The sequence below is a fragment of the Cryptotermes secundus genome, unplaced genomic scaffold (assembly GCF_002891405.2).
Source record: "Cryptotermes secundus unplaced genomic scaffold, Csec_1.0 scaffold597, whole genome shotgun sequence".
NCBI lineage: Eukaryota > Metazoa > Arthropoda > Insecta > Blattodea > Kalotermitidae > Cryptotermes > Cryptotermes secundus.
In genome coordinates, this window is record NW_019743156.1 from 614,315 (window position 1) to 632,266 (window position 17,952).

The following is a 17,952-nucleotide window of genomic DNA, read 5'->3' on the forward strand; positions in this document are numbered from 1 at the left end:
TGTTCTAATTCAAGCTCCAACATTCTCGCAAAAGCACACCAAACACTCAGAAAGAGACTGCCATAAGTCAACAACAACAACAACAACAACACAGCTTTGAAATGCTGATATGCCAACATCATCAAACCATACTGACGTTTCTGTCCATTGATGCCTTGCAAGCACATGGTGGCGAGTTTGCAAACTTTATTGCCAGACCTCATATTTGTCTTGCATAGTTGCTTATGGTGGAAGAACAACAAACACTGTAAAACTCCCACATTATGGGAATCAGGGTCTGCAGTTTCTCAGCTTTGTGTAGTATATATTATATATCTATATATATTAATGTATTATGTCTCACTGGCATCTAGAAGTTGTGTGGGTGTCTACTTTTGGGGTGGATGGATACTTTACAACACTGTTAGTAGCTAGATTGAATGGTAGGTTGACAGATGAATGATGAATTTGAAATGATTTGGAAAGAAGCAGTCAAGACCTAATTGGGGTACTATCCAAGAAATTGCCTGAAGGGGCTGAGGAAATCCATGAAAATCCTCAATCAGGAATAACTGTGTCCCAGCTGAGATTCAGACTGAGTATCTCCAGAATTCAGAGTCTAAAGCATTACCACTGTGTTAGGCTGCTCAGAAGTGTGTATGCTGCGGTGAGGTTCAAGAGTGGATTTTGCTGTGTTTTATTCTCACTGTGGAGATCTAGATCTTTCTAGAATGTTGTTTTAATTAAAACTGACTACAGAATTCTTGTCTTTGTGATCTTCCCATAAAACAGCTAGTGGAAGTAAGGAATTATTTGTTCATTTTCAGTCATATCTGTAGCTCATGCTGAGGCAAGCAAATGTTCTTGCCGAATTATTGTTTTTCTTTTTCATTTGTGAGGAGTCAATATTGCAACTGTTTTTTACTAGAACTTGTGCTGAAACAAGAGCAGGAAGAATATCGTCGTGAAGGCATTGAATGGAAAAACGTTGATTTCTTCAACAACCAGATCATTTGTGACTTGGTGGAGCAGCCTCACAAGGGTGTCCTTGCAATCATGGATGAAGCTTGCCTCAATGTTGGAAAAGTTACTGATGAGGTATTACACCTTATCGTTTTATTATTATACATTTTATATTGCGTGAAATTCTCATTTAATATTTTCCTTGAAGATAAATTTCATGAACAGAACAGAGTTAACTGTGATACAGTCGAGTGCACATCATAACAGTTGATTCAGAATGGAAGAAACCCTTAAAATGATAAATATCAGAAACATATTTAAGAATTGAGGTTCTTGTGGCAGTGACAGTGTAGATATTGCAACATTGTTCGGTCTAGTAGATCATTACCTGCTGCCTCCTTATTCAGTTATTGTACCCTGAGAAGAGAACAGGTTCCTCTGAAATACTGATAATGCAGACTACATAACGTCATAACACAGAAGACAGCAATCTTTAAGAAAGTATATAACTCAGGAGGTAGTATACATTCCTCATAACTATTGGTTCTTATTCTGGTCAGAAATATTTGATCCCTTACTACTCTGATGATTTATTTCAGTTGTAAAATTCCTATATTTTGTTTAGAACTTTATAACAAACCAGAGTAGAATTTCATCTAATGTGGAGGGCTTTACAGTAAGTGTGGAAAGAGTTTCATTACATTTATTTTGTGTTCTTAAGAAGAAATTGAAATTTGCTTCTCTGTACATCTGTTTTCACAAATCTCAGACCTTCCATAGCTGTTACAGTGGTATAAATATGTAAGTCATGTTCAAAGAGATAAGTAAATCTAATGTAGTGTCTAAAAGAAGCGTTAGGTATTGTTGATAGATTAAAATCAGGAGTTAGTTCTTTTCATTTCAAAATTAAACTGATGTTTGTAGATGTTGCTAGAGGCCATGGACAAGAAGTTGGCCAACCATAAACATTATACAAGCAGACAACTGAATCCCATGGACAAAGAGCTGAAACACAAGGAGGAATTTAGAATCAGGTATGTTACCTCCTGTAGTACAGTTTGTCTTAAATCACTGCAGTCCTGCAATCAATTTTAATAATATAGAAATAGAATTAAGGCTGATTCTTAAATCCAAGAGAGCATGTGTGGACCCTCAGAGTTTTTTTAATGCTAGTTTACTGTTTTCTCCATATTCACAGTATTCCAAAATTACTTTTCATATTTTGAAATTAACTAATAGAGATGGAACATGATTGTGCATCATCTTGTGGCCCAGCCCTTAAAAATGTTTTATGGTGAAGTCAGTAGACTTCTGCATGTGCACCATTAATGGCTCTTGCCGTGTCTAATCCATTTCACTTTCGCTGCAACATATACTCATACATGGTCACAATGGCAATGTTGCTCACTGTCTGAATCCATAGTTCCCTTATGTTTGGTAAAGGTATATGATCTGTGGCCTGTAGTCCGCAAGCAACCTATACTGACCGAGCGACCACCGCTTTTCGACGAAGTTAGTGCCAACTTTAATGGGTAGAGGGTGTCACATGGTCAGCGCAACAGATCCCCATAGCTGTTAATTTCGGTTTTCTAGACCGGAGCCGCTGCTTTCCCATTCAAGTAGCTCCTCAGTTGTCCTCACGAGGCTGAGTGGACCCTGTTCTAGACCCACTTGTTCTCAAAAAATCTGGTAGTGCCGGGAATCGAACATGGGACCTCTGGATCTGTAGCCAGGAAGTCTGACCATTAGACCACAGAGGCAGTCGAAGGTATATGGTACATAGTATTTTCCACATACTTACAGAGAATCAAGTCTAGTGGTTTCATATGTAGGGAGGCCATAGAATTGATCCACTCTGATCAATCCATCATCCCTGATACATTCAGGCCAGGGAGTCTGATACCGTGTGTGCCTGTGGGGTTGCACACCATCCTCTTGGAAAATTGATTGAGTTTTCATTACTTACAGTTGTGGGACTACAGACTGCTCCAGCTTGTCAAGGTAGTTAACCCTGCTTACACTGTTCTTGACAAAGAAAGGAGGGATAACTTGGTCCCATGTGAGGCTTGAGACTATCATGTACATGTTCCCAGATAACATGGCAGTTTTCAGAACTCCAAATTTTGACATGTGATGTTTCACATTACCAAAAGTATGAAATGTGTTCTCATCAGTAAACTATACGGAAACAAGGAATTCATTATCTCTTCTTCAGCCATTTCTGGCTGCATCATTTCAATACTGCCATTTGAAATTTTACTGCACCATAGTCACTGACCTAGTCTCTCAAAGCCACACAACCCATAGTGCCATCTCTTGCTGGTTAGTAGCTTTTCTTTCATGAAATCAAGTCACTAAGAGTGCTATATGGAAAAAAAAAAAAATAATGCCACAAAGAATGTTTATGGTTACAAGATGCTGTTTCATCTCTATCAGTTACTTTCTGGTTTATGTCCCATAAAAAAGTAATTTTGGTACATATTGTATAATTGACCTCAGGTGTGACTAACTACAGATGTGCAAAAGATCCAACATTTCATATAAAATTACCTTAAGCATGACTTTAAACCAAGCTTGAAACTTTTTACTTACACATATCCACTGAACTTCGGTACTATTCTGAAGGAGGCGACTGAGTACAAACAACTTAAATTGTCTTCAACAGACACTATGCAGGAGATGTAGTATACAACATCAATGGATTTTTGGATAAAAACAAGGACACGCTGTTCCAAGACTTCAGACGCCTTTTGTACAATTCATCAAATAAGATCATCAGTAATATGTGGCCAGAAGGAGCTATGGACATTACTAAGGTAAGGAATTGGTTATAGCTTTGGCCTCTCTATATTAGGGTGTAGCAACATAATTGTGGTTGTAGAAACATTATTCTAAGTTATTCTATCAAGAATATTGTTAGGTAATTTTAATGAAGAGAATTAGTTTCTGCAAATACACTTAATCTTCAGCTTAAAATTTGGTTATGCTGTAGAGCTTCATACATAAATTGGGTCATTCTTAAGTTGAAACATACTTTTACCCATAAGAAATAATGCAATTAGCAGTAGTTAAGTACTTAAGCATATGAACAAAGTCTGTTTAACTGTGTAGTTTACATTGTAAATTAATGTTAACCTTTAAACACCTGACTTTTGAAATGGTGGTAAGCTTGAGCTGGCCGGAGTTTTTTAAATGCCTGCTGCTGGTGCGCATTTAAATGCCCGTTGCTACTCTGTGTTTAAATGTCAGTTACTGTTAGAGTGCTTAATGAATTTTAAGCATTATGTTTAAAAATGCTGTATCTAACATAATTTTTATGATAAATAAATGGAATTAACTTTGTTTGTATCAGCAAAGAACATAGTGTTGCCTATTATAACGGAAGATTTGAAAATTGCTATACAAAGAGTTATGCTCTATTTTCAATTTTTTTCTTTTAATCTTGATGCGTACTGTAAAAATGGTTTCCCAGTTCTTCACAGGGTTGTTCTGCATTATAAATTCATTTCTGCTCATAACACTTGACAAATTTTAGATTTTTGAATCTTTTGAGTAAAGGACAGAAGAATGAAAGCATGGTTATTCAAGAAAGTGCTAGAGGGGTCCCTTCTTCAGTGCTAAGACCTTTCATTATAGCTGCAAAAGATTATTGCCCCTTCTAGGGTCTTGAACAGACAGTTGCATCGTGGATGAGATACAAAGTGTGATCTGTTTTCTGTGCGTTCATAGTGAAATCGAATATTGTAGTTTCATTTCAGCCTATATATACATCAAGCAGATGACAATAAAAAAGGTATGTACATCGAATTTTGCTATATATTTTTAACACATTAATCTGCAGAGTCTGCAATAAAAGTACTGGCTCATGGATGAGTTTGGGCATAACTCATACATATACTCTTTTTTTGTTGATGTTCACTTAGGTATCATTTTACTTCCTCTATTAGGGTTTTATGCAAGTCTGTCTGGTAATTACTACATTTAAAAATAAATATTTAGTACTTTGCATGCGCTTCTACTAGTGGCGTGTGCGTGCACTTCCACTAGCAGAGTTTAAATGCTCAACTGGCCAAAATGGGGTACTTTGGCCATGACGACCATACTTATCACTGGCCTGATCGGGGCACTTCTGACGTTAAAGGTTAAGAAGCATGTTATACATCCACCAATAAATAAATAGAGAACATTAAATAAATTAGAATAAAAATGAGCAGTTCTTATGCGGTTTGAATGAATGGATGTTCATAAGTGTACTGTTGATATATTGAGGACCAGGTGTGTTTAGTCTCTCAGAAATCTTACTCATGATTTACACTTATTGCATTGATTTAACAGTTGGGTCAGACTCTTAATTCAGCATTTTATGGAATTAGGTTTATTGTATTATTAATTCTTTGTTGAGAAAGAATGTAGCATGGATGAAATATTTGCTGTTTTCATTCTGTTATTAACCATTGCTCTGTATCCTTTCCCACCATAAACTCATATAAAAGAAAAAGCTATTGTCAGACACATATGGCCATTGATATGATGCCATTTCATGAAAATGTACTGTTTTCTGTTCTTGATATATTACATTAATTTGTCTGTTTTGAAATCACTTTTTATTTTTTATTAGACAACAAAGCGTCCTCTGACAGCAGGAACATTATTCCGCAATTCCATGATTGATTTAGTCAAGACCTTGACTAGTAAGGAGCCATTCTATGTGCGTTGCATTAAGCCAAATGAAGTAAAATCTCCATCACTGTTCGATGAAGAAAGAGTCAAACATCAGGTGTGCTATCTTGGATTGGTTGAGAATGTTCGAGTCAGGAGAGCTGGATTCGCATACCGACAGCGCTATGACAAGTTCCTTAAAAGGTATTTTTACACTAATTGGCAATTTGGTAAAATTAGTTTACTATTTTAATTTAATTCAGTATTGTGTGCCTAGTATCCATAATTTCAGACCAAGTATTCTTGATTCACTTATTTCATGTTTTGTGCCAAATGTATTTTTCACTGACCAGTAATTCTTTCATTTATTCCTTTGCTATTCATTATCAGAAAGGTGTCAGTGTAATAAAGTGCATGATACATAAGATGACAAAGGGTTAGTGTGTGTTCAAAAGTTATTGGTGGGGCTGTTTCTCTGGAAGTAAATCATCTAGGGCGTGAATCTGAACATTCACCTCCATCTAGTGCTGAGGTTAATGTGTGGAGCTGTTCCTCCACTGGCTAGTCAGTCTTCATGGTGTGCTTAATTAAACAAGAGGACAGCTTTAGCTTTCAAAATGATAAAAAAATCTTAGAAGAAGATGCCTAGTAATACAATATTGTTACAGAATATTTCCCAAAAATAAACCATGCTATTTTGTAGACTAAATGGCATATACAATATAATCAATTTATTAATAGTTGCTTAGCAGTTTTGTAGTATGTTTAGGAATAGCTAAAATTTCACTATGCTCAAAATATGTTATTACTAAGTCATCTCGTCTGAAGGACTGTGTAAAATTGTTGCCAGGTATAAGATGATATCACAGTTTACATGGCCCAACTTCAGAGCGGGATCAGATAAAGATGGAACTCGTGTGCTGATCGAGGAACGAAAATTTGGGCATGATGTCAAGTATGGAAATACAAAGATTTTTATCCGTTCCCCTGCGACACTATTTGCTCTTGAAACGGTAAGATTTTAGAGTGCATGACTTGCTAAGAAAAATTAGTTGTGACTACTGACCTTACTTTTTTTACACCTTGTATGTCAATTCCATGTGATGATGATTTTTCAGTGACATTATGTACACTGTATGAGCAAACAAGGAACTGAAGTGAATTAATATTCCTCATTTGCCTAATGTAGCAGCTTGGAATGGCATGCAGTCCCATCTTCCCCAAGTCTTTGAGATTGTGCCTCTTTTAATTGCACCTTTCCTCATAAATGGCTAGTGTAAGCTGAAGAAACTGGTAGCAATGACTATAATGAGGAAGCTTGAAGTGGCAGACAGTGCATTATCTGGAGTACCACAGAAAATTACAACTTTTCATTTGTTTTTCAAGATGTTAACCAAGTTAACACACTCGTGTTACGCAGTCCAGTATAGTATCTGTGAAAGTCTGTAGTAATTGATTGTTATTTCATTACATACCAGAAAATCCTGATAATTACTACTTATCTACATACATAATATTCTTATGTTCAGAAGCCATGTGGAAACCTGAGACCCAATTTCAAGAAAGGGATGGGGTAGGGTCCCACTTCCACACATTGCATGCACATGAATTTTGTGTGTTTTAGGCCCGCAGTGAGCTGATTCCTGGTATTGTAATACTCCTACAGAAGCTTTGGCGTGGCACTCTGTGTCGCATACAATACAGGAAAATGAAAGCTGCTCTGTATATAATGAAGTACTATCGGCGAGCCAAGATCCGTAAATATCTGGACCAACTGCAGCGTGCTTTCAGGTATTGCATCTGTATTATTACAGAAGAGTTTCATCCTTTTGGCATTTTTATACATATACTTTTTCAATTTTTATGTGTGTTATAATTATGCAAAACTTGTTAAATCACCATTAAGATTCTACCTTTATATTGTTCAGAAGAATGAATATAGCGTTGTGTTTAACACTTCTGAATTAAATTTGGAAGGTCCCAGCTTGGTCTAGAAGCTAGCTACCCTGGCATGCTTTTCATGGTATTCCCCAATCCCTCAAGGCAAATGACAGAGCAATACCTACAAATAGGCCACAGTTACTTCCTTTCATAATTTTCCAACCTCAAGGAAGTGTAATTAACATTTAGATAATCTCTTTGGCTCTGACAGTTCTAATGGGAGTATGACAAGTTAATCTAGTCTACTCCACTGAAGGGCTCCCAGAGCTGGTGGGTACAGGACCTTTTGCCACCAAAGTCTTTAAACAGCCATTGCTCCTCTTACATTTTTTGTATATTACTACCAGAGCAGAATTTTTATGTATCTTATATTTCACTGTATGTAGGCTGAAACCTTGTAATTTTATGGTTCAACATTAGCGGCCTCTGTATAATAGAAATATGAGGTGATGTCATCTACAGTCAGACACTGCATTTACTACTGAGCCTTAGTCTGTATATTCTCTCTTTTTTAATGAATTCTGCCCCCTTGTTAGAACTGTTATCATGTTGAAATATGAGTCAATTCAGGAGAGGTCTCATGCCGTTTATAAGGGATAGTTTGCTGTGCACGTGAATAATATACAGTCAAGAGTTTATTTCATAACATGTCATTGATATTGCTCTATATTTGAATGTGAGTGCCTGTAATTTCTTGCTCTGCATGTCAGTGCAGCATATTTATTACACATGAGAAAATTTCACAATTTATATGCCAGAAATGTCAAAGTTATGAATTGTTCTTTCCATGCCCCTTTCTACCCTCTGATACAAGAAAAGGGTTATTTATATGGAATTGGCTGCAAAGAATTAATATGGTTACTTTACTGTATTTTTTTATTATTGTTTCTATTTCTTTGGCACTCTCAAAAAGAGAGAAACTGAATGTCTTAGGAAAATACAGTTGGTAAAAATTTATATGATCCATTGCCAAGAACCAACTTTGAAATTCTGACTTCCCATTGTCATAACCCATAAGGCCGTGATATGATTCTTTACTGCTCTGAAAATCTTAAATCTTACATTGTTACTGAAATGATGCACAATTTAACAGAGTTTAAGAAATTATCTGTTCATAATTTCATATTTTAAAATGTTAAGGACTTCGGGTTTACAGAGACGTGGAGAAAATGCGTGATTATGGCAAGAGTGTGACCTGGCCAACACCTCCCCTGGCCATCCAACCTGTGGTGGGCACGCTGCGAGCTATTCATGCTCGCTGGAGGGCTTGGATGATTTTGCGTGCTGTTCCACGTGATGAATGGCCTCAGCTTAGGCTGAAGGTTTGTTTGCAGTGGCAGTAAAATCCTTCTGTCAAATTTTTCATGTGTGGATTTTAATGTATTGAAGAATATAAGCTTGCTAGTATAAGTACAAAGAAATTAACGTGGGTGACATATTGGGCAAATATGTAAGTAAAAATATAGAGTAAGTTCAGGAAATGTTTGCTACTCATAAGTTCCAGTCCAGAATTTCTTGCTTTCTGTGTGCTGTGTAAAAAAATTTAAAATTTAAAAGAAAATGTAAAACTATATTTTTACTCCTTTGTTTTAGATAAGACAAAAACGTGCACACTCACCCCCCCTCTCTCTCTGCATTTGAGAACATATGTAATGTGGACAATGTGCACACTCATAATTTGTGTTCTTGACTAGTGTTATTAGAGTGATGAAATGAAGATACATGGACAGGACATGTAGCCGTATGGAAGTAATGAAAAATGCATCACAGTTTTATTCAGGAAAGTTGAAGAAAATCATGTGGAAGATCAAGGGATATGTGGGAGGATAATATTGAAGTGGATGTGAAAGAAATTGCATATAAGTGTGGGTCGGGTATGTCTAACTGGAATAAGCTGCAGTGGCTGGCTCTTATCAACATGGTGTGAGCCTTCAGGTTTCATAAAAAGGAAAGGGTTTCTTACCCAACTGAGTGATTGTCGAGCACTCCGCTCCATGGAATTAGTTGTTTATAGTCGCATCTTCCCACCAAATTATGTTGACCACAAATAAATGCGAACTTAATATGTTATTTGAGATGTGTTTGTAAGTTGAATTTTTTTTTATTTCATAAGATATATCATTTAATTTGATAAAATAGTAGTAGGTGTGGGAACCTGTGTTCGTAAAATGAATTAGGAGTTGCAGTTTATTAGTTGCGCTATGTTCCTAAATACAAGTTGTTCATTTCTTGAAAGTCTGTAACTAGAGGTCAGTACTCCTGATTTTTTTTCTCTCTAGAATGTCTGCTTTAACAAAATACTAACAAACATTCCCTCCTTAGATGTGTGCAGCATCAGCATTGAAAGGCAAGCGATCAGCATGGGGCCAGAACAGAAAATGGGAGGGGAATTATCTGGCCCAACCACAGAACAATCACAGCTGTGAAGCATTCCTCGCCAGCATAAACAACCTCCGCAATGTTGACAAATTCCAGACGGTAATGATTCGCAGTTGCTCATTGGAGAAATAATTTAAATGAAATTACACATAATGAAAATGTGACACAGCTTGAACAGAAAATGGAGGAATGAGCACTTATCCAGACATGTTGATGTTAGAAGCTAGCACTGCATGGTTTGTCTACTATGCGAGCTTTCTCCATGAGTATGTGGCATGACGAGAAAGTTCAGGCTGTGGACAGAATGTGTGATGCCTCAGTTTATCATCAGTTTGACTGAGTTCTTACTTTTACAAGTGTTTGTGTCTGTCATACAATTCACACATAATTTTTTTATTTGCCATCAGTACTAAGTATACAAGAATATTCAGAAATATTTCTTGCTTTGAGTACCGCTGTGTATGTTATAGAAGCCCTGCTCTTTCTCAGTTCCTGTATCTGTGGCAGTGTGATTGTTTCACACTATCAAAAGCCCTCTTCCTTTTCAGTTTTAAGGCATGGAAACGTTTACAGTGAAATCCCTCTTTAATTAATCTCTGGAGAAACATCTTTTCATACACCTGATTGAAGTTTTCTTTGAATGAGGATTATGGAGAATTGTATGAATAAACTGTTTGCCTTAATGTTAACTTATTGTATATCAAGGCTGTCCAACTGACACCCTTTAAGGGACCATGTTGTCCCTTATGTACCTACCCATTGGTTGTATTACTTACTTACTTACTTACTTACTCATGGAGCTGAGCCCTTTTGGAGGAGCCGTCAATTCTGCAGCTACTCAAGAATTTCCCAGAATTTTATGGAACCCAAAGGTTCATCACCGTGTTCACAAGAGCCCTCGATTGGTCCCTATCCTGAGCCAGATCTATCCAATCCATACCATCCCATCCTATCTCTCTAAGATCCATTCTAATATTGTCCACCCACCTACGCCTTGGTGTTCCCTGTGGTCTCTTTCCTTCTGGCTTTCCCACCAATATCCTATAAGCATTCCTCATCTCCCCCATTCGTGCTACATGACCTACCCACCTCATCCTCCTTGACTTGATCATTCTAATTATACTTGGAGAAGAGTACAAGTTATGAAGTACCTCATTATGCAGTTTTCTCCAAACTCCTGTCACTTCATCTCTCCTCAACACCCTGTTCTCAAATACTGCCAGTCTACATTCCTACTGGTTGTATTATAAAAATATATTCCTTTCCAAAATACTGATACAAATATGTGCCCTGCAGTGATCCATATCTCTGAAGGACAGCACATGAAAGTCACCTGTAACATTCAGGAACATTTATTCAAATTAAATGTTGCCAGATTGATGACTTTAAAAATCAACTGCTAAAGGTTTGCTAGATTGTATTGATATTGCATACAATCTTGAACTCATGCAAATTCCATACTTTTCACAGTTATTTATTGTCCCCTGAAATCATTTGAAGAATTACATAGAATATTTAGTAAGCACTTTTCATAAAGTTTATTTCAGTAAGATCTGCTCCTTTTTTTAAAAGGGCATAAAGCATTAACATGTATTGTTTGGACTGGAGGGATATATAGCAGGCAGAATACTGCCCATAAGTGTCCAGTTGAACAGCCTGTTATATACAGTTAGTATAAAATACTTTCTTTACTTAAGCAGTTTCAGAAACTGTTTCTTTGCCAGTAAATAGATTCACATTATCGGTAACATCAAATTTCTTTCTAAAATGATTAATGACGTGAAGTAAACACTGAAAGAACTACAGTCAGTAATCAAGCGATTATGATGCCATAAACACTAGAAATCTAAGTGTGTGTTTAGAATGTGATGTCACTACCCTGAGATTATGGTTGTCCAGTAACAGTTGTTGGAAAACCTAAATATATTAACTGTTTCAACCACCATTACAGTAAATTGAAGAGGTCAAAAATTTCTTTCAGTAAATCCAGGTTATTTACTAAATTTGAGTTAACAGAATATTCCTCAGTAATGTGCTGTTTATGTTGCACTTCAGTTTTGACCAGAAAAAAATATTCATCAAGTACAGTATTTCAGTAAATGCAGGAATGTTTTTGAAATCAGGTAATGAAGACAAGTGTGCAGGGCAGACTATTGAATTGTTACAGGTGTTGTTTTCATCATACATCCAGAAAACAAATCGGTTCAATAAGTGTGCAGATAGAGCACTTCTAATCACTGACAGTAACATCTACAAGCTAGAAACAAAGAAGTTCAAAGCCATGAAGAAAGGCTCACCAATTCAGGAGGTATGGCATTAATTCTGTGGCTTTTGATTGTTTTTACATTGTTCCATTTTTATGTAGAAGTCATATAACCCATATCCATTTGTGGCCCTGTCAGACACGCTGTCCATGAAAAAATTATTCTACACATTTTGCTTTAAAGTGTCACTCTACATGGTAAAACTAGGAGAAATATAAATTAATGTAGTTATACTCTTTGCTTGGTAGTTACTTCTAACAATGGAGATTCCCTTTTATTGGTTCTGTGGACAACAGTTCCTGTCCTTGCTGCCTGATAAATGACTGGTAATCACCAACTGTGGTCCTGATCAGTCAGTCAGGTGAATTGCTGCTGGCCTTTGCCAGCACAGGCATTCTTGGTTCTAGGCTCCTCAGGATCCACGACCATATATTTCTCTTTCACAACTGCATTTCTGGTCTCCATTGGTCCTCATATAACTTGAGGATGGACTGCATAGAAAATACCCCTTCCAACAGTTGTTCATCGCTGTGTGCATGTCTGCTGTCTGCAGGTATCATGTCACAATCTTATCGATAGTAGAAATTTGAAATGTACAGAGATATGATGGCCTCCATTATCATCACATTCATACCAGCATTTAATTCTTTGAGCGGAACGTATCAGCGTCGATATCAAAAGCGTCTTGCTTACGCCCCGTGGGGTATATATATCTGGTCCAGTTAGGGCGTTACCCTTCTGGAGTAATCTGACTAGCATCATTCATTGCATCACCCTCGTGAGTTTTTGGAGGGTCCACAGCTGTCTTGTTCTTAGTAAAAAAACAAGCTTCTTTCTTGTGACAGCAAAGGTGAAGGACAAAACTCTAATCTTTTGATCCTTCCTGAAGTTAATCTCTTGAGACTTCTTGTTTGTACAATCGTTTCCTCATATTATGTATCCATAAGGTACAGTCTTTTCCTCATATTACAATATACCATATAACATATTATATTAATTACCTTATAAAACAATTCATTACATACTATGTATCACCATATACCACATAGGTATTAACATATACAACAGTTTATAGTAAGCATCGCCATACCTTATACAACAATGTATACCAGGTGTCACCATATACAACATAGCCATTCATGAGCTGTATATAGTAATTTATGTATTTTTTGGAATGTTGTATTTATATATTGCTTATGATTGTAACNATAAGCCATTCTCCAGTACAAACCTCACGACAGAGGATTCAATATCAAATGAACACAATGTTTTGGCTCCCTATTACCGAAATTGAAATAAAGAGGGTAATAAAAAGTCTAAGAGGTAAACCATCTGCAGGCTTTGATGAAATTCCAGAATATTTAACCAAGAGATGTTCACATTACATAAAGAAACCTTTAGTACATATTTTCAATGCCTCTTTAAAATCGGGGGTCTGTCCAGATAAGATGAAAATAGCTAAAGTAAGACCACTGTATAAAAAAGGGGAAAGACAGGAAGTTTGTAATTACAGGCCAATATCAGTTTTGCTGGTTTTCTCCAAAATACTAGAAAAATTGGTGTATAACAGGTTGATATCCTTTGTAACAAAATATACCATATTAACAGAAGTACAAAATGAATTTAGGAAAACAGATCAACAGAAACAGCTTCCCAGACCTTCATTGAGATTATACAGGAGGCGATGGATACACAGTTACGCGTTATAGGAATATTTTTTGACTTGACAAAGGCATATGATGTGATAGACCACAGTGTATTACTAGATAAATTGAATTACAATGGGGGTTACTAATTTATGGTTTAAATCTTATTTATCTCACCGAGTACAATTTGTTGAAATAAATCACCTGAATAAAAATATCATTCAAAATACACATATATATCACCCTTGAGAGAAACAATACATGAGGTACCACAAGGGTCAATTCTGGGACCACTACTGTTTCTTCTGTATATAAATGATCTCCCGCTAAATGTACAAGGTGCAGAAATGTTATTGCTTGCAGACGATATGAATGTACTTGTTACTGATAAAGATAAAGATGTAGCTCAACAGAAAANTGGATGATATAAAATACAATGCAGTACATCTTCATTTGCGAGGCTTCCCATGAGCAACAATTTACTGCAAAATTTCAGTCCTTTGAAGTGTGAATTCTCTGCATTCTGTTCTTTTGGAAGCCATATTGGGACTATAATCTGAATTTTTATAGGTAACAGGACTGAGTTTAAGCCCAGGCAGAGATCAGTTGTTGGTGATCCACTCGAACAAGGGTAATGACCTAGTAGTGGCCCTCAACCCTGAACCATCACATGAGGACCGAGTGGGAGAATTGGTTGGGGTCTTATGCCATCGTTATCAGCAGTAAGTTCACAAATACAGTAAGAGTAGTGACATGACTCCTTTTATAATACCTTTCTGCAGGTACCTGAGATGTGAGAATCTCAGGGAGGTGACTGTTAAGAATACTGTCTTCTGGAATGTGATGCTGTTTGGTCTGATAAAGGTTTACCAGCATATTGGAGGAATATGCTGCCTGCATCGTCAGAGTGGATAGGCAGCAAATTCCACTGAAACACTGATAAACATTTACCAGGCTACTCAGCATCACATTCAAAAAGACAATATTCTTCATGTTATCTCTGTCTGAAGTTATCGTTTAAGAATTATCATATATCTTTTTTGCTGAAGAAAAGGTACTACTGTATGCTTGATAAGAAGGAATACAGTAGAGAAAGATCAACAGTTACTGCTTGAAACATGTATATGACACCTTAAATTCCTTTAGTTAGCCTCTCTTTGGACTCTCGCTCTAATACGTACTTCATTTTTATTTATTTCTCTCTCTATTTGAAAGACTTTAAATTTTGACAGAATTTAGTGGATGAATGTCATTATTTTGTTACTGATGCGTGTATTGCTCACAGTCAGTTTCCCAATTGTACATTTAGAGCATATAAGTGTCATAATCAGGGCTGGGGGAACCAACCAAACAGCCATCTGGGGTAGCATGATTTTAGGTGCGTTGCATTTTACACTCCCATCATCACATTGCCTTTCTTCTTCAACTATAAACTGATAATATCTGATTATAAAATTGATGACACAGTATTTGCGGGGCTAGAATCTGTGCTGCAGGAACGTATGCTTTATGAGAAGCTCTGCCTGTAATTCCATTTATTCTCTGTAAAAATGTTTAATTAAATTTATTTTTGATGTGTTGATACTGTATGTTTTTATTTGGAGTTATCGTTCACAATTCCAGGCTGCGTAACATGGAACTGAAAGTGACGGTTAGTAGCCAGTTTCATTGCATGCTTGGAAACAAGAGCAGACCCCTCCACATAGAGGTGTCACCTGAAACACAGGTAGCCAACTTCCGGCCTGGAAATGGGACAACTATTGTATATGCCGTTCCAACAAGCTATGCCCTAGGTGATCAAAATGGACAGCAGTACAACCACAAAATTGGACGGAAGGCATGAGAAGGTATTTTAGTATCCAGTGGCATTTATACCAACAATATATATTGCCACTGTTAAGTACAAGAGCAGAGAATGAAAGTAAAGGTCACCAAAATATGCTATCCTTTCCCAGCAGATGAGGCAATAGAATTTTTCCTTGTTGTTAGTTTGTTAAAGTCTTTTTTTTTAACAGTGCAATTCTGGCATTATTGAAGCAGTAACTGCAGTTTGGTATATGATAACTAAAGTTTATTCCAGCAATTACAGGATGTATTTTTTCTGAAATACTGCCTTTTCTGATGCTATTAGCATATTATCGCTGCTTAGAAGAAAGTCAGTGTATGTATCCTATGCAAAGTCAAGACAATTGGTATTGTTATTATTAAGATAAGTGTGTGAATATTCAGAGTAACAGAAAGACAACTATTCTGTCTACATTTCGCAGAGGCTGTGTCCAACTTTCTGCCCCTTGATCTCTGATATGGAAACAGTTGAATTCTTGTACCTGGTTTTTCTTCTTAACTCTTTGACTGGCGTGAAGGGTATTTAAATGCCACCCCTGTCCTGGCAGACCCTTTAAGCCTTAAGTCACTAAAATGCATGCATTTACTTTTTTTTAAGTAACTTCAACAAAAATTGGTTTTTAAAAACGAAATTTTCAGGAACTAATAAAAAGACAATATTTTATGCAAAAAATGTTTTTCAATACCTTTTTAATAGTTTTTCTTCGTGTGATAAACATTGAAACATGAAAGTTTGCAGAAGGCCACATCACAGCTTGCACACATGACACTTGTTTCTTTTCTAATCTTGTGCTTAGCACACACACGACACTTTCTCATGGCACCATTCTTCTTATTGTTACTGGGAGGAACATGGATCATTTTGTGTATTTTTAGGCCACTCTCTAGACGATTTGCTGGGTCCTTCACTGGTGGTCTTTTCAAGGTCGCGGGCAGAGGCGTGACTGCAGTCAAGTCTGAAGCAATAGATTCGTCATCCACTTCATTCCTTGACTCTTCTCCCTCTCCACACTGTTTGTTTGGTTCTGTCATTTTTTTCTACACAGTCCAATATAAAATCTTTGAATTTGTATTTTCTGTTGTATTTTTTGTTTGTTGTGTTCTTTTTTAATAGAATGAAACTATTCAATGCTGCCATTTGCAAAACGAAAAACACCGGTTCCTTTGTCCACTTTACAGTTTTGTGGGAACAAGGTTAATAATGCAGCATTTGATCGGCCCTGTCAACCCCCTCATATGTTTTATTGTAGTACCCAATTATCTCAGGTCTGCATATTTTTTCTCTTTTGTGATTCGGTTTTGCAGATTCCACGATTTTTGCTGTGTGAAGAGTGGAGATAAGTTTGACGTCTCTTTTATCTCTCCACACCTGTATGAGAACCTGCCCCTTCCTAGAAAACACAGATTTCCCTTTTATCGTAATTTTTACATCATCCTTTAGTTCTTTAGGAGCTCCTCTGTCCATTCTGAAGGTACCACACACATAGGAATTTCTCTGTAATAACATCTCACACAGTTTACACTATTGTAATAGTTATCCTGGTAGAGATGATAACCCTTTATCTAGAAGCTGTGGCCCCAACAGATTGACAACTAATTACTTTATAGGTCTTGATTTTCCACAATAAATTTCAAAATTCCAAATGTATCCACTTGTCGATTCACAAACAAGATAAGCCTGTATACCGTACTTATCAGGTTTGTCAGGCATATATACTCGGAAGATAAGACATCCTTTCCAAGCAATCATTCCTTCATCTATTGCCATTTCCTTTTCAGGGATATATGTGTTTCTAAATTTCCCCACGAAAGAGTATATAATTGGCCTAACTTTATACAGGCGATCTTCACAGTCAGCTGGTCATGCATCATTGTCTGCAAAATGAAGAAATTTCAAGATCTGTCGGAACCACTGCAAAGACATCTTTTGTCCATACTATGGAGTGTGAAATATGGGCCTAGTGGATCAAATTCATCAATTTCGGGGCGTTTTTCAAGTCCTGTCATGAACACAATTCCTAAGTATGTCCACATTTCATCTGGTGTGACATATTTGTAATTGTGTTCTCGAGAGTGAGGAGCTAATTCATGTGTGTTGAAGTGCTCGTGAGCATAGCGATTGGTTTCAGTTGTGAAGTGATTTACTAAGTCGTCATCCAGAAAAATTTGATCCTTGAAAAGGGGTGCATTTTATGTGTTATATTAATTTTGATCCCCCAGCCACTAGTAAATGGAACTACTGTTGGTACAATGTCTCCGTACGTCCATGAGATGGG

General features: G+C 36.7%; 1 protein-coding gene across 2 annotated transcripts in view; it reads left to right on the forward strand.

The window, feature by feature from the left end:
• The window catches only part of LOC111873900 (unconventional myosin ID), a 42,406-nt gene extending 24,657 nt beyond the window's left edge, over positions 1 to 17,749 (forward strand). Inside the window, exons 8-19 of one of the 2 annotated variants that reach the window (XM_023868972.2) lie at positions 908 to 1,077; positions 1,867 to 1,976; positions 3,608 to 3,758; positions 5,561 to 5,805; positions 6,452 to 6,614; positions 7,226 to 7,392; positions 8,699 to 8,864; positions 9,865 to 10,020; positions 12,089 to 12,229; positions 14,402 to 14,553; positions 15,455 to 15,678; positions 17,517 to 17,749. In XM_023868972.2, the coding sequence (XP_023724740.1) occupies positions 908 to 1,077; positions 1,867 to 1,976; positions 3,608 to 3,758; positions 5,561 to 5,805; positions 6,452 to 6,614; positions 7,226 to 7,392; positions 8,699 to 8,864; positions 9,865 to 10,020; positions 12,089 to 12,229; positions 14,402 to 14,553; positions 15,455 to 15,674 (1,841 nt within the window). In that variant the 3' untranslated portion in view covers positions 15,675 to 15,678; positions 17,517 to 17,749. Of the gene's footprint in view, positions 1 to 907; positions 1,078 to 1,866; positions 1,977 to 3,607; positions 3,759 to 5,560; positions 5,806 to 6,451; positions 6,615 to 7,225; positions 7,393 to 8,698; positions 8,865 to 9,864; positions 10,021 to 12,088; positions 12,230 to 14,401; positions 14,554 to 15,454; positions 16,710 to 17,516 lie in introns of those variants that run through there. The other variant, XM_023868971.2, reaches the window with a different exon arrangement.
• Positions 17,750 to 17,952: the final 203 nt, after the last annotated feature.